Source organism: Engystomops pustulosus, chromosome 11 (genome assembly GCF_040894005.1).
Source record: "Engystomops pustulosus chromosome 11, aEngPut4.maternal, whole genome shotgun sequence".
NCBI classification, from domain to species: Eukaryota; Metazoa; Chordata; class Amphibia; order Anura; family Leptodactylidae; genus Engystomops; species Engystomops pustulosus.
In genome coordinates, this window is record NC_092421.1 from 26,279,180 (window position 1) to 26,293,412 (window position 14,233).

General features: G+C 39.9%; 1 protein-coding gene across 24 annotated transcripts in view; it reads right to left on the reverse strand.

Moving 5' to 3' along the window:
- Positions 1-795: 795 nt before the first annotated feature.
- Positions 796-14,233, reverse strand: part of CAMK2G (calcium/calmodulin dependent protein kinase II gamma) — a 173,611-nt gene continuing 160,173 nt past the window's right edge. For 12 of the 24 annotated variants that reach the window (XM_072130635.1, XM_072130642.1, XM_072130637.1 and 9 more), the window contains 5 exons: positions 12,030-12,155; positions 6,988-7,063; positions 6,028-6,122; positions 4,641-4,886; positions 796-3,480 (listed from right to left, as the gene is read on the reverse strand). In XM_072130635.1, coding sequence (XP_071986736.1) covers positions 4,654-4,886; positions 6,028-6,122; positions 6,988-7,063; positions 12,030-12,155 — 530 coding nt within the window. In that variant the 3' untranslated portion in view covers positions 796-3,480; positions 4,641-4,653. The remainder of the gene's footprint in view (positions 3,481-4,640; positions 4,887-6,027; positions 6,123-6,987; positions 7,064-12,029; positions 12,156-14,233) is intronic. The other 12 variants (XM_072130649.1, XM_072130643.1, XM_072130654.1 and 9 more) reach the window with 1 other exon arrangement.

A 14,233-nucleotide genomic window follows, 5' to 3' on the forward strand; every position in this document is an offset into this window, starting at 1 on the left:
AATGGCTCTGTAGACTGGGAGCTTAAAGGGAACCTGTCATCAACCGACATGTTGATTTCAAAATGACATTGTCGTGCATCTGAATAGTTCCACCAACTTTAGTTGTTTCTTTAACATTGGCTGACTCCCTGCCAGTACTGTGTGGTGAGTCCCAGAGAAGGGGCGGGGGAAGAGTTACAATGGCACAAGTCGTCTTCTTCTCAATGCCTCTTCACCCTCTGCCCTCCCCCCTCCTCTCCCCGGCTACCTCCCCATGCAAGCAATTCTCATCTGAACTACTCCCGTCCCGGGGAAACAAGCAGGGAAACAACGTTAAAGAAACAATTAAAAAGCAGTGGAATTATTTAAATGCACCATAACGGCATTTTTTAAAATCAACATGCCAGGGGCTATTGGAACTAGTCTTCAGGTAAAATTACCTTCGAAATGACAGATTCCCTTTAAGAAGAATACCTGGAAACGTATGTAAGATGTGTATGGCTAGCTTTGTATGTGCTGTAAGACCATGGACATTACTGGAAGTCCTGTAAGTAGCTGCCGATGTGGGTCACATGACAACAAAGTTTATCAGTGTAAGTAGAATGTGGGTGACCCTATTAGGACAATTGTACTTACACTTGGTAAACCTTTCTACTGCTTTTATACAAAAAAAAAACAAGCCATTTTGAGGTTTTTGGGGTGTTTATGTATATAGTTGGCATTCCTTGGCTCCCAGGCTGTACACTGACCTGTGTAGGAAGATACATTTTCATATAACAATACATGCAAAAACATATTAAAATAAGACAAGAAACATAACGGTTTAAATGTTATTTTATTAAATACCTTCTGTCCAAGGTTTCAATGTAACAAAGCTATGAAGATCTACCAACATTCAGAACAAACAAACACAGGGTAATTGTTTTATTTTTATTTTTTTCTATTATCATGCAAAGATTCTGCATCAAATGCCTTTCAAAGTCCTGTTTAAAACGTGATATTTATAATATATATTATATATATGCTTACATTAGCCCCATAAGATAACAGTAACAATGCTAGAAGTGTATTGGTTTGTCAGATAGTGACCATACCAAGCTAAGGTTTTATTAACTCAGAAAGACATTTGTTTGTTTTTTTTTAATTTCCCCAAAAGACAGTGCAAAAAAAAAAAAAAAAAATTAAAAAGATAAAATAATAAGAAAACAAATTATAAAGGTTTTTATTTTTAGAAAGATGCATTAGATACAGAGCGGTTCTCGTATTAGGTAAACAGACATTGAAGGAGCAGACCTAAAGTAGACATGCATAACTTCTCTTCATTTAACTGCATACATTTTAGTTTCTATTTTGTTTGTTGTTGTTTTTTTTTCCCCTTTTGTATTAATTGTTAAAAAAGCAGAAAGCTTTTCTTCCTAATGTACTAACATTAGGGCAAGTTGAAAAAAAAAAAAGTATATCTCCCCAAAACCATGAAAGAAAAAAAAAATAATAAAAACACCCATCCCAACCCATCCCCCTCCCGTGTGCTCTTATATGTTCACACAAGCATTTCAAACAAAGTTTAGGCCGGACCTTCCCATAATCGTCACCAGTAATAATAAGAATATCTGACTGAATGAACACCTAGTAGATTGTTTCTTTCTCGTACACCTTGCACGGGTCATCTCAAGAGTAATGGAGAACATGCGGAGCCCATGTGCAACTTTCTACAAATACAATCCCTAAGTCCAACCTCCTGTACTATTTCATGTATTACACGTGGGGTGGACAGACCATTACATGCACCTATCCAAAGAGCTAGGGTTGTGCAAAAATGGCAAGTTATCGTCAACTTCCTTCCCACCAATGAACTTCTGAGCAGTCTATAGTTTATATCTCTTTAAGATTAAGGCGACCGATCCCAACGATAACAGTATTTACCGATTTTTACTTATTTATTTCTATAGATTTTTCAATTCTACACCATCCTACTCCAACAATCTGTCGGATTGTTACATCTTCGACGCGTTTCAGAAAAATAAAATTGTGCATTTTTTTAAATTTTTGCATATTCTTCGACTCCTGATATGCAATTGAATATAGATGACGTAGAGATTTTGTTAGTGCTACTTAGTAAAAGATACACTTAAAGAGTCGATTCTTCCGAGAGAGGATATTCCAAGTAAGGGTATGCTACGTATGTGCTCGCCCCTTGGATCTGGACGATATTTTTGCAGAACAAGGAGAAAGCAGTTTGGGACACGGAGGGGTGGGAAAGGGGGTTATACAAAGAGATGGAAATCTTTTAAAGGTTTTTCTTAAAAATGACATTATAAAACAAACACTGTTCACCCGCTTGCAAGAAGATGAGGGACCACCAGACCACACAGTTTAGAAGGTGCAGGCAAGCATAAAAAGACATGCATACATCTCTATGCATCCAAGTTCAGTGTATTGGATCACTCATGACGTACAAGCAGATCATTTCCATATCTGCCATTATAGTACACAAAGCTTTAATCACTGTGAAAATATATCACCCTCCCCCTTTTACCAGTACACCATCAGGGGGAGTGGTTTAAGTCAGAAAGTCATAAACCCCCTCCCATAACATGGCAGTTTCTATGTCTATATCCTCCAGAAAAGAAAAAAAAATCAGACTAAATGAATTCTCTTAACATAGCAGTAATGACACGTTCCTTCTGCAGGATATACATTGTATCACTTTATCTAGACTTTCTCCCTAACTATTCCCTTATTAACAACAGACCCTTTTCTGTTCTCAGGAGTCAGCGGGCGGATGAAGATTTCTCCAGCTCAGTGCTACATAGGAGATAAAAGAACACATCAGCCAACGGTACGTGGAAGGTTCCAAAAGTTATAATTACAAAAAAAAAAAAAAGTGACAAAAAATAATGACAAAAAATTAACACCTCCTCTTGTGGCTCTATAGTATATGGATCATTGCGGGTCAACACAAAACCGGTGAAGACCACAGCTGTCTTCACAGATATAATAGACCCCAAACTCTGCCCTGACCTGCTACAATCCAGCAGCTCATCCAATGAACAGGTCTAATAGATTATCTCTGCTTTCCTAATTTCTTCATACGACACACTGCCTGATGTGGCTGTCTAGCTTCATATTCTTTCACCATCTTAAAAGCAGCCACATACTCCTCAGCCTGGTTTTTAACAAACAATATATATACTTTTTTTTTATGTTAGGTTTTTTTTTTTTTTTTTGCTCATTTTGAAACTTTAAAAACACCTCCGTACAGCAGGAACAGACACGATGGATCCATGAAATACAACAATTAGCCAGCAGCTGCTTCAGCCTCAGAATGCATGCAGGGTTTTTTTTCGTGCATTTTTGGCTACTGCCGGCATCAATATTTTTATTTTTTTGAATTTTTTACTTTTTATTCTTTTTTAAAACTTCCGAACGAACAGGATTGTTGCCGTCGTTTGGGGGCGATCCTCACTCGCTCGCTAGAAAGAGGTTCTTCCAGTGGAGAGGCTGTGGAAAGTGGAACAAAGACATTTTTAGGTAATATGGTGGTGCAAGAGAAGGAAATGCTCTATTTTTTGGACACATTTGGCATGTATGCCAGGAAAGCTCCCAATGTACATGCTGAATGTGTTCATAGACATGCACTGGCAGGTTGAGGTCTACTTTTGGCTGAAAAGACAGTGTACACTATTCTTTATGGGAAAATGGGGGAGCCAGAAAAGGAGCTCCTGCTGACAGGTTTCCTTTAAAGCCAAACCAGTATATCTATTCCAGAAAGAACAGATTCCCAACTCTAGACCGCACTGTTTTGACGTGATTGTGTCTCTTCAGTACAGTGTAGGTAACTAGATTGGCTGAGGGAAAGGCTATTGATTAGGGTCAGGAAGAGTTCTCATTACGGAGACTTTGCCAATTAAGGCCACCTTATAGGGGTGTGGAGATTTTTAGCTGGTGACAGGTTCTAATAACCTATACTATTTGTCAGAAATCTGAATTATTTCAATATTTTATAAAAGATTTCACATTACTTGGTTCCCTGCCAGCAGCATGTGGTGAGTCCCCAAGCTTGGAGCATAGTAAAATATGATGCACGTACTCCCAAGTCAGACGACTGAATAGCATTGTTGATACTGTTATTGTTGTTAATGCATCGGCTCTGCTGTTCGGTTGGCAGACAGGGAGTCCTTGCATCATATTTCACTATGACATGTGATAACAAAAGAAAGTCTAACGGATCCGTTAAATTTCAATGGACTTTAAATGTGCACTACTTCCTTTATTTGAGATGGAAAAAGATTGAGCTGCAGCATTGATCCAAATTTTACGCTCTAAAGGAAAAATAGAAGCACTAATGGAAGTGATGCAAATGGACACCAATGGAAGCCCTTAAAATACATAATTTGTTTCTGTAAATCCTGCTGTTCCTTTCTATGTAAATGAGCTTCTGTCCAGTAAGCAAGATGAAATTCAGCCGATATCTCGGTTAGTCAGGTTATTGGGAATAGAGGGAGCATTGGAGGCGCAAAGCAAATTGAAACTTTTCTTACACATGTCAGAAGGTTCTATGCAAATGTATGTAAATTCTGTTAAAGTTAATTTTAAATAAAAAGTAGTAAATATCACAATGTAGCTTATGTAGTCAAGTTTATGTTATTATTACTACCCACTTGTATTAGTTCCTCACTGGAGGGGGGCAGCTGGGGCCCCAGAGCAATGATAGTGGACATTCAACCACTTGCCATCCCTGCGGTACCAGACCCGTGTTTCTTCTGACTGTGTAGTACGAGGTCTTCCCTGGGCATCAATGTACTGTGTGAGTCGGATATAGGCGATGCAAGCCGCATCTTCCCCAATTACATGCACATGTGGATTCAGGATGGTTGTATGGATAGGCTTTGTATTCTTAGACAACACTGAAAAAAGCAGAAACAGAATGATAATTCTTGAGACACATCTGGAGACACTGTGCAATCCTGTCTTCCACTTTCAGCAAATAATTGCTATTGTTTGTATAATGAAAAGTTATACAATTTTCCAATATACTTTCTGTATCACAGTTTCCTACATCTCTGCTTGCTGTCAGGCAGCTTTATTGTTTACTTTCTGTGGATAGAAAACATTCCCTGCTGATGTGATGTTATACAGGTGCATGGCTCGGTGTATAACATACCATTGATAGATCTCTGCACCTGTGTGACATCACATGACCGGGGACCGGTTTCTATCCACAGTAAGTAAACAATGAGGCTTCCTACAGAATCACAGCAGGCAGAGGTCTAGAAAACTGAGAAGAATTGATACAGAAAGGACATTGGAAGATTGTAAAACTTTCCATCATACACACAATATCAATTATTTGCTGAAAGTAGACAACCCCTTCAATTCTCAAAGGGGTATTCCCACGAAGACAAGACTCTTAAATATACTTTGGTTAACAAAATACCACATTCACTAATTCAATGTTATTAACAAAAATACAGCCTTTCACAGATGTAGCTCCAAACTGTCTCCATCAGTCCTGGGGTTAACAAATTGGTTGTCCCTGGATCCGACCGTAAATCTTCTGACTAAGGTCGGAAAATTCCCTCTACCTTATCTTGCATTGCAGGAGAAGGGGGAGGGGTAGGAGGCAGACAGCACTACATACACTTCATGGTTCTAGCAGCATGGAAAAGACGCAGCAGCAGCTGATCTAAAAACAAGATAAGCTCTGGATCTGAGGGATGGGGGCTACTCCCTTTTATTGATGAAGTAAGCAGTAGAGCTCTGTTGTAGATAAACCCTGCACCCTGATAATCTAAGCACATTGTCAGCACACAGCACCTCATAGAACAGAGGAATCATGAAGTGTCTGCTTAGAGAGTCCCCGCCCACACTCTGGAATGTTACACTAACCATCACTGCAATAAATAATAAAACAGCAATAAAACTTAGTAAAATTGCAAAGTAAGTGGTACTATTATTGTGTAAACATCACTAGGGGGATAAAATTTCAAAAATTGTAGGCAAATAAGCTTATATAACTTGGAAAGGATACGATAAGACAATACTTACAATTGTCAAAATAAAATTTATGGAAGTCCATGCCTTCCACAAGGTTGCCCAAGGCTTCAGGTTCAAATGATGTCAAACCGGGGTCACAGATCTTCCTTTAAATGGAAAATATCCAGTTAGTAAATTAAGTGTAAATCAATAAATAATTGTACATATACAGAGCCACACATTAATATAATGGTACTATGAAGGTCAGTCTACTTGCCTCAGGGCAAAGACCCAGGGGATTGTCCATTGTGTGGTGCTATTGTCTCATTTGTGGGGATTCTGGCTATTGGACCTTCATCAATCTCACATTTAATGATCAACATAAAATGGCTTGACAACCCCTTTAAAAGTAGAGTTTAATGTACCATAATTTTATCAAAGGGTTTTTTCGCTTAACCCCCTGGCTGCCAGGAAAAGTGAAAATGTGAAATCTAATAAGGACACTTACTGTGGACACCTCTAGTGGGATCAGAAGAATCAGCGGTCAAAGAAGGGAGAGTGCTAACATCTCTGTGGCTCACATCGGTCAGGGCAGGGAGAACAGGAAAGTGCCACAAAGATGTTGGCCTTCTCGCCTCTGTGACTGCTGACTCTTCTGGTCCAACTGGAGTTGTGAACACACTACCAGAGTAACGGGAGGTAGTAAAGAGAAGCAGGAGTTAAATGGGTAGTACCATGTTGGTAGGTTACCCACATTTATATGTCATGACAAGGTGACTGGGGAGGGACCCCATAGTTACCAATAGGTGGAAAGGCAGGTTGAGTATGCGTCCTGCTGCTCCATTTAATAGTATGCATGTCAGAAGTTGCTGAGCACAGCGCTTGGCTATTTCCGGCACTAACATAGATAGCTGATCATTGTGTTGGCAACACTAATGAATGGGGTAGCAGGATACACGCTCACTCACATATAACAAGAACACTGGTGCTGCGTGTAAAGTCATTTTATTAACAAGTCAATATTCTACTCACGTGTAAGCATCAAAGTCCCCATTATTAATAGCCTCAATCAGTTGCTCTGTAATCTTGATAATCTCCTGTTTCCTCACTGTAGGGAAAATAAGATGGAATGAGTCTTGGTACCCAAGTTGTAGCCACATCTGTTTCTGATAACAGGAACGAAAAGGAGAGATGGGTCCATACAGTCACTACCGGAGCAGGGTAACGGAGGAGACTAGTAGGAGACACTATTTAACACGCTGGTGTAGTTGTAGATAATATCCATAGTCCAGACAAGCCCACAACAAGATATTCTATGTATTCTTCTGTAGTATCAGCACAAAATATTCCGTCTATCCATGTAAAGATACTGTATAAGGCTAAATTCAGACTGCGGTGAGCCCACCGCACCGTAGCACGGCGGGCACACGGCAGCGCAGGGAGAGGAGGTGAGCGCAGCTCACCCCCGCCCCTCTCCATAGGAATTAATGGCGCACGGCGCCGTAATACGGGGAAAGATAGGACATGTCCTATCTTTCCCCGGGCTACGGAGCCGCACCCGTGCTGCACCGTACCGCTCCCGTACAGGGCCGTGAGCCTATAGAAGTGTATGGGGGACGTATATCGGCCGTATATACGTCCCCCATACTGTAGTGTGAATGTAGCCTAAGCTGGTATATTTGTGGCTCTCACTAGTGGTGTAACTTGAAGCTGTTGGGCCCCAGTGCAAAGTCTGTGCCAGCCCCCCCCCCCCCCCGGACTATAATGTATGGTATATAGTAATAGTCTTCTCATGGGAAAGTGACACCTTATGGGCCCCCTAAACCTCTTGGGTCCAGGTGCGATCGCAACCTCTGCACTTCTCACTGCTGGTGGACTCAGGGGAAGATATGATAGGAGCATGTCACCAGACATCTCACCTACTTATCTCCATTACACGGGTAACATGTTTTGGTTTCCTCAAATATAATCAGCCTTTCTACAATCTATCCATAAATTAATAGTACAGTGTGTGTACATGAGGAGCAATGATATTCGTGGATATTATTTGGCTTACACATTATGATTTATGTTATGTTAAAATGTTAAACCTTTGGTTTCTTTAACTACGACAATGTATTGTCTAGTGAACAATCGGTAATAAAGTGATAGAGCCACGGAGTTTGTGATTGGGAAAATTAAACTTGGATAATTGTGAAACATTATGAGTACTGTATGTATGTATGTATGTATGTATGTATGTATGTATGTATGTGTATAGTTCTAGACGGCTGAACCAAGCAAGACTAACCAAGCATCTGGTGTAGGCGGTGGATTTATATATGCCTGTTATTATATGTTTTGAAGAGAGGTGCGCCCCATCATAAGTTTCTATTGCCCCATTGCTCACGCAGCCACAGATGTTAGAGATATCAACTGCTGAATTGCTAGAGAATTATCTAATGTGCACGGCTAGCTTTACATTGAAAAGGGTTGTGCCATAATAAGTGACAGAGCGAGTGTCACATCACAAAACAGGGACTTAGGCTGAATTCAAGAGAGAGCAGCTTGTATGTGCATTCTGCACCGCATACACATGTATGGTCGGTCCAAGGATATGCCTATTCACAGGATAAGGGATAACAAGCTGATCAGTGAGGATCCAACTTCTGGGAGCCCCCCCGATCACAAAAATGGGGAACCCGATTTCATCAAATGGGTTGACTGAAAGTAACTTTAAAAAAAAGCGCATTCTGCATAAAAAAAAAAATAATGTATTTACCTCCTTGGTCCCTCTGCTCGGACAACTTCTGGGCGGCCAGGCACACCCACCCTTCACCATGTCCTAGCACCTGATACAACGCTCAGCCTAGAAGCTGACACCGAGAATGACCGAGGAGGTAAATAAATGTTTAATTTTTTAAGCAATGCCCCCCTCCCCCCAGTCACCTAATTTTTTTAGCTGCTCTCGGACAACCCCTTTAATGGGTTGAGTAGCAGGATGAAAACTATGGGAGAGTGGGAAATTGCCCCGCACAGGGCTCAGCTATCTCTGGCACTTATGTAGACAGAAAATCGGAGTGCCTGAGATTACGGAGCACTGTGCTTGGCAATTTCCAACATTCCCATACTATTGAATGGTGTGGCAGGCGCCTGCTGACCCACCCACATTACAGGATCCCCATTCCTCAGATAGTTGGGGGTCCCGTTCTCGTGATCGGTGCGGGTCCTAGCAATCAGAACCTTACAGATTCAGCTTGTCCTATAATATTTTGATTATACTTTGGATAGAGGGCATGACCTGCAACTAAAGGGATTAGTGTCTATGATGCCTTTAAGAATAGTTATGAAATTTCATGCTCATATGGTATGCTAAATATAACTGTATAAAGGCATCAACTTCCTTAGGGCCATGTCATCAGCGCAATGTATAGATCTTTACAAAGATAACTTTTTGGCATTCGGTTTTTGATCCTGTTCCCTATAGGATACATCTATCATCACTTTCGACATTAATGTAACTTGATACTAAGATTACCACAACATAGGACTTGGATATTCTTGTATTGCCTGCGGTCCCTCTTATCTCCAATAACATTTCTCACTATGAAGCTGTCCCCATTATATCGTTATAGGACAGGGACAGGACGCCAAGTGAGAAATGTAATTGGAGATAAGCAGGACTTCGCAGGCAATTACAGAATAGCTCAGCCCTGTGCTGACATTTATAGAGTTGTGACTGAGCTCACAAGATCAAAACTCTTCCCCTCCTCTTGCCTCATATTTTACAGATTAATACGGAAATAATCTAAAAAAAGGCTATTAAAAATATACCTGGATTTCTATCACATGAACTTAAGAAAAAGAGATATCAAAATGTGAGCCGGGATACAATTGTCTCTTAATGCAAAGTACTGTCAATCACTGGGACTTCCAACCATCCAATCAGGCACAAGGAACAGAGACACTAAAAGGACCTGAACATTTTATAAAAGTTTCACATTTACAAAATATATGAACAAACAAACTATGAAGAAAGGAAAACTAAATAGTTCAAAATTCACAATCTCACGTGACATAAGAAGGGAAAGAGACAAGTTAGTGGGGCTACAATGATCAATTATAATAGTTAGTAAGACACCACCATCTGATAGCACCAGAAGTTTAGGTTGGTTTATAGGATTCTATAAAGGTGAATACTAAATACAGGTATACATGGGTCAGTATAGGTAGCAGAGGAGAGCTGGCAGGAGATAGCATAGCTAACCCCATCTTTCCTTACACTGTCTTCTAGGTTTTTGGGTATTTCGATACATGGAAAAGACAATGTAGATTTTCTGTTGCTTTTGTAGGTATAAAATCTGAAGACTATTAAAATCAATTTAGACTGGTGGGATTGTATCAAAGCTTCAGAAGAAATCATGGTGTAGTTTTTAAAAACAAGAATATGTAGACTTAAAGTGAACCTTTCATGAGAAATTGGCCTCATAATCCACTACCAGTATGTTGTCAAGCAGCTGAGCAGCTTCTATATGATGTTTCTTTCACGGCCTGATGTGGTGCCATCAACCAGAAAATAAACTTTGAAGTGAGATGTAAATTGGTTTTATAAAGTCAAGGAGGCGGAGAGTTTATTAATACAGTCAAGCTTTCCTGACTTAATACACCGCCTTCAGTGTAATGGATTGTCCTGCATCCAGGGACATCATTGATTAGATCTCCTGAAGTCCGCTGCATGATGTCAATTGTCAATGTTGATGTCAACATGGGAGAGGTGATCAGAGGCAGGGATAACTTGACTTCTGTGTTAAACTCTCCGCCTCCTTGACTTTATACATCTCACTTCAAAGTTGATTTTTTTTTTTTAATAATGCCACCAAGCTAGGCTATGAACGAAACACAATCTGGAAGGTGATCAACTGATTGACAAACATACTGGTAGTGGTTTATTAGGCCAATTTATGATGAGAGGTTCCCTTTAAAGGGAGCCCACCACCTCCACCAAGCATTATAATCTGCTGACAACATGTTGTAGAGGAAAAAACTGTTATTTGCAACATGCCTTTATTATTTCTGTCCATTATGAAGTTTCCATGATATTCCCAGTTTAATCTGTATGCCTAAGAGGTAGTTGGTGCACCCGAGCGTACCCTCAACACCAAAAGCCCTGCTATTCCCACCTAAATTGCTTTCCTTTTCTGTTATTGTCACCAAGACAAATCTCTTGCTTATTTTATGGAGAGGGAGGTCAAGGTAGGAATAGCAATGCTCTACATGCTAAGGACACACCCCTGTGCACCAACTGCCTCATTAGCAGACAGATTAAAATGGGTATTCCCCAGAAATGGCATAGTGGGCAGAAATAATAAACCCATTTCTGAAATCCCAGTCTCTACAAGATGCTGCAAACAGATGATGATGCTTAGGGGAGGTTGTAGATTACCCTTAAGCTGTAAATTTTTCACCCTTCAAAACGGGGAGGATGCATTTTGCATTAAATCCACACATTCTTCACAGGTATTGCTCCCGATTACAGATAAGTCAATTGTCTAGATTTATATATACCAGTGATGGCAAACCTTTTAGGCGCCGAGTGCCCAAACTACAACTAAAACCCACGTATTTTTCACAAAATGCCGATGCGACAATTTAAGCAGTAACTTCTTACTCCCTGCTCCGTCACATGTTTAAATTGTATAGGCACCTGAGGACACCAATACAGTAGAATGAAGGAGAAGAAGTTTCTGATTATCATTGTAGCTTTCTTCCAGGCCTGTCTGGAATTGCAAGAGGCCTTGAGTCCTGTTTGACGAACTCTGCGCTGGGGTGATGGCGCAGGAGGGCTCTGAGTGTCATCTCTGGCACCCGTGCCACAGGTTCGCCACCACTGATATATACAGTCACCTATTGCATATAATGCCAATATGTCTCTTTGTCCAGTTAAAGGAAAGCCAGCCCTCCACTGTTAGGTAGATTGTACTGTACTAAAGGAAAATGTAGGAAGGTCCAGAAAAAGGTGATGATTACTGATAACGGATGAGGATTACTACCAACAAATGTCCTAGGGAACTACAGTCATCGAATAACTAACTTACATAGTGAACTGCTAAGTGAAAATGGTACAACTGGAGTGAGCAGTGGCTCAGGCTGAACATGCTCGACCTCCAGAGTTTGACCTGGGCTTTCCCAGGCCAGGACTTTTTCTTCACAAGACTGCATGGCTGTAAAGAAACATATAAATTAACCAAATAATGGGGGGGGGGGAAAAAGCTACACATTAACCTATTTTATAACAAAGCAACATAAGAAGGTGAAAACATGAGTAATAAAAAAACAGCATAAAAAAACAGTGGATCCTTACACCAATACAATAAGAAAATTGTGCAGCAAATATTGCAGGGTCCCACCAACAACAACGTATTTCTAATATGTACTACATGGAGGGACCCTTTTATTACTAAAACTGCTCCACCCTGGGAATCTATTTATTTTTCTCTTCATAATTTCCAGCTTCAGTTACAAAGTAATCAGAGTCATGTGAAATACTTGTGACTTTCTTATCATCTACAATACAGCAGAATATATGACAGACAATAAACAGCCACAGCTAATTTTACATAGCTCTGATGGAAAATTCTCCAATGGTGAATCACAGATCCTAAATATGGAAGGACAAACATGCAAAAATAATAATACAGGGTCTGAAATCTGACCAGGTTCCAGCATAAGAATAGATATATTGGAGAGTAATGGGATCAGACAGAAGGCAGATTGGACAGAGCACAGCACTCCACTCAGCACTTACTGGCTGCCCCGCACAGCCCGTACTGTGACTGCAAGGACTGAGTCTGCATTTTGCTCTCACTTAGGCTCCATCCTTGGAGAAGCAAAGGGCCATCCCCAGGACAGAAAAAAGCTGCTGTCCGGTATGAAAACAAATGATAGAAGACAATCATTTAAGGTTGAGGTTGACTGCATGCCTTAAGTTACATCTTATTCTAAGAATACAATCATTAGAAAAACTTTTCCACCAGCATTGCTTTAGATACAATTAAATGTATAGCTCCTCCACTATGCAGTGGCCATGCCAGGTTACTGCAGCTCAGTGGCTAGGATTTGTTAATGATGACTATGCAGAGGCCTAAACATCTAAACCCTCCGAGGAGAAATTCTTCTTTTGATTTCCGGGGGTTTGGACTCATTCAGACAGACAGAAAAATCTGTTTCATGTCCACAAAAAAAAAAAAAAAATGCAAATGGGAGTGCAGTGTGTATTGTTTCCTAGTAACGTTTGAGAAAAAGTAGACTGCATCCAAAAATGTGAAGAGACCCATAAAAATCAATGTATGCTGCAAAAAAAAAAAAAAAAAAACACAAAAAAACTAAAACATATAGCATACGGATGTCAATGACTGAATGAGCCCTTAAAAGCATCATACATTTTTGTATACAGGCAGGGGGACAGACTGGCATTGTTAGAATGACATGACACATCTATTAAAAAAATATTGTATTTGATATTCATAATAAAACAACACTGGATCATCTTTTTTATAGCTTTTTAGTGTTAATAATGCAATGTTGTGCTCTTCCGCTGTTAATCCTCCCATACATTTATGAATAAATCGACAACTAGGTGCTATCATTTAGTCATTGGGTGACAATGACACCACTGAATGGACAGTGTAGGAGTAACTGTTTAGCTGTCATTTTATTCACAATATTCTAGAACACACAGGAGGGAGAACACAATACAGCTAGAAAAAGATGCCCCGGAATTGTTCTTCTTTGGGAAAATGAATCCGTTACAAAAATCGCACAATTTAGGTACTTTTAGGAAACAGCCCCTTTGGATAATCTGTATTAGGCTAGAATTGGCACTTTGTTCCAAACAATTAAGCACCAGATCAACAAGAGGAACATCCTACAAAAAACACATAAATATCTGTATAAATAGAAATTTTTATAATGTTCCTGAAAAACCTTCCATAAACAGGAAAAGTGAGGAAAAATAAATCTTCTGATTTGCCAGAAACACAGTAGAAATATAGAATTGTAATATATGGTACATTTTAGTACATTCAGACTAAATTTACCATGAAATGTATATGGTGGTAGAGAGGGTCACTTTAATTGATTTCATTCAATCTTGCTAAAAAACAGTTTTTCAATTGGAATACTTAGAAAAAAACACATTTTATGTGTAGATATTTTTTCCAGCTGCCCACATTGCTCTCCCTCTGAACATCCAACTAGTGCTGGAGAGGAGAAGCCCTGATTCATTTTTGCTATTATACTC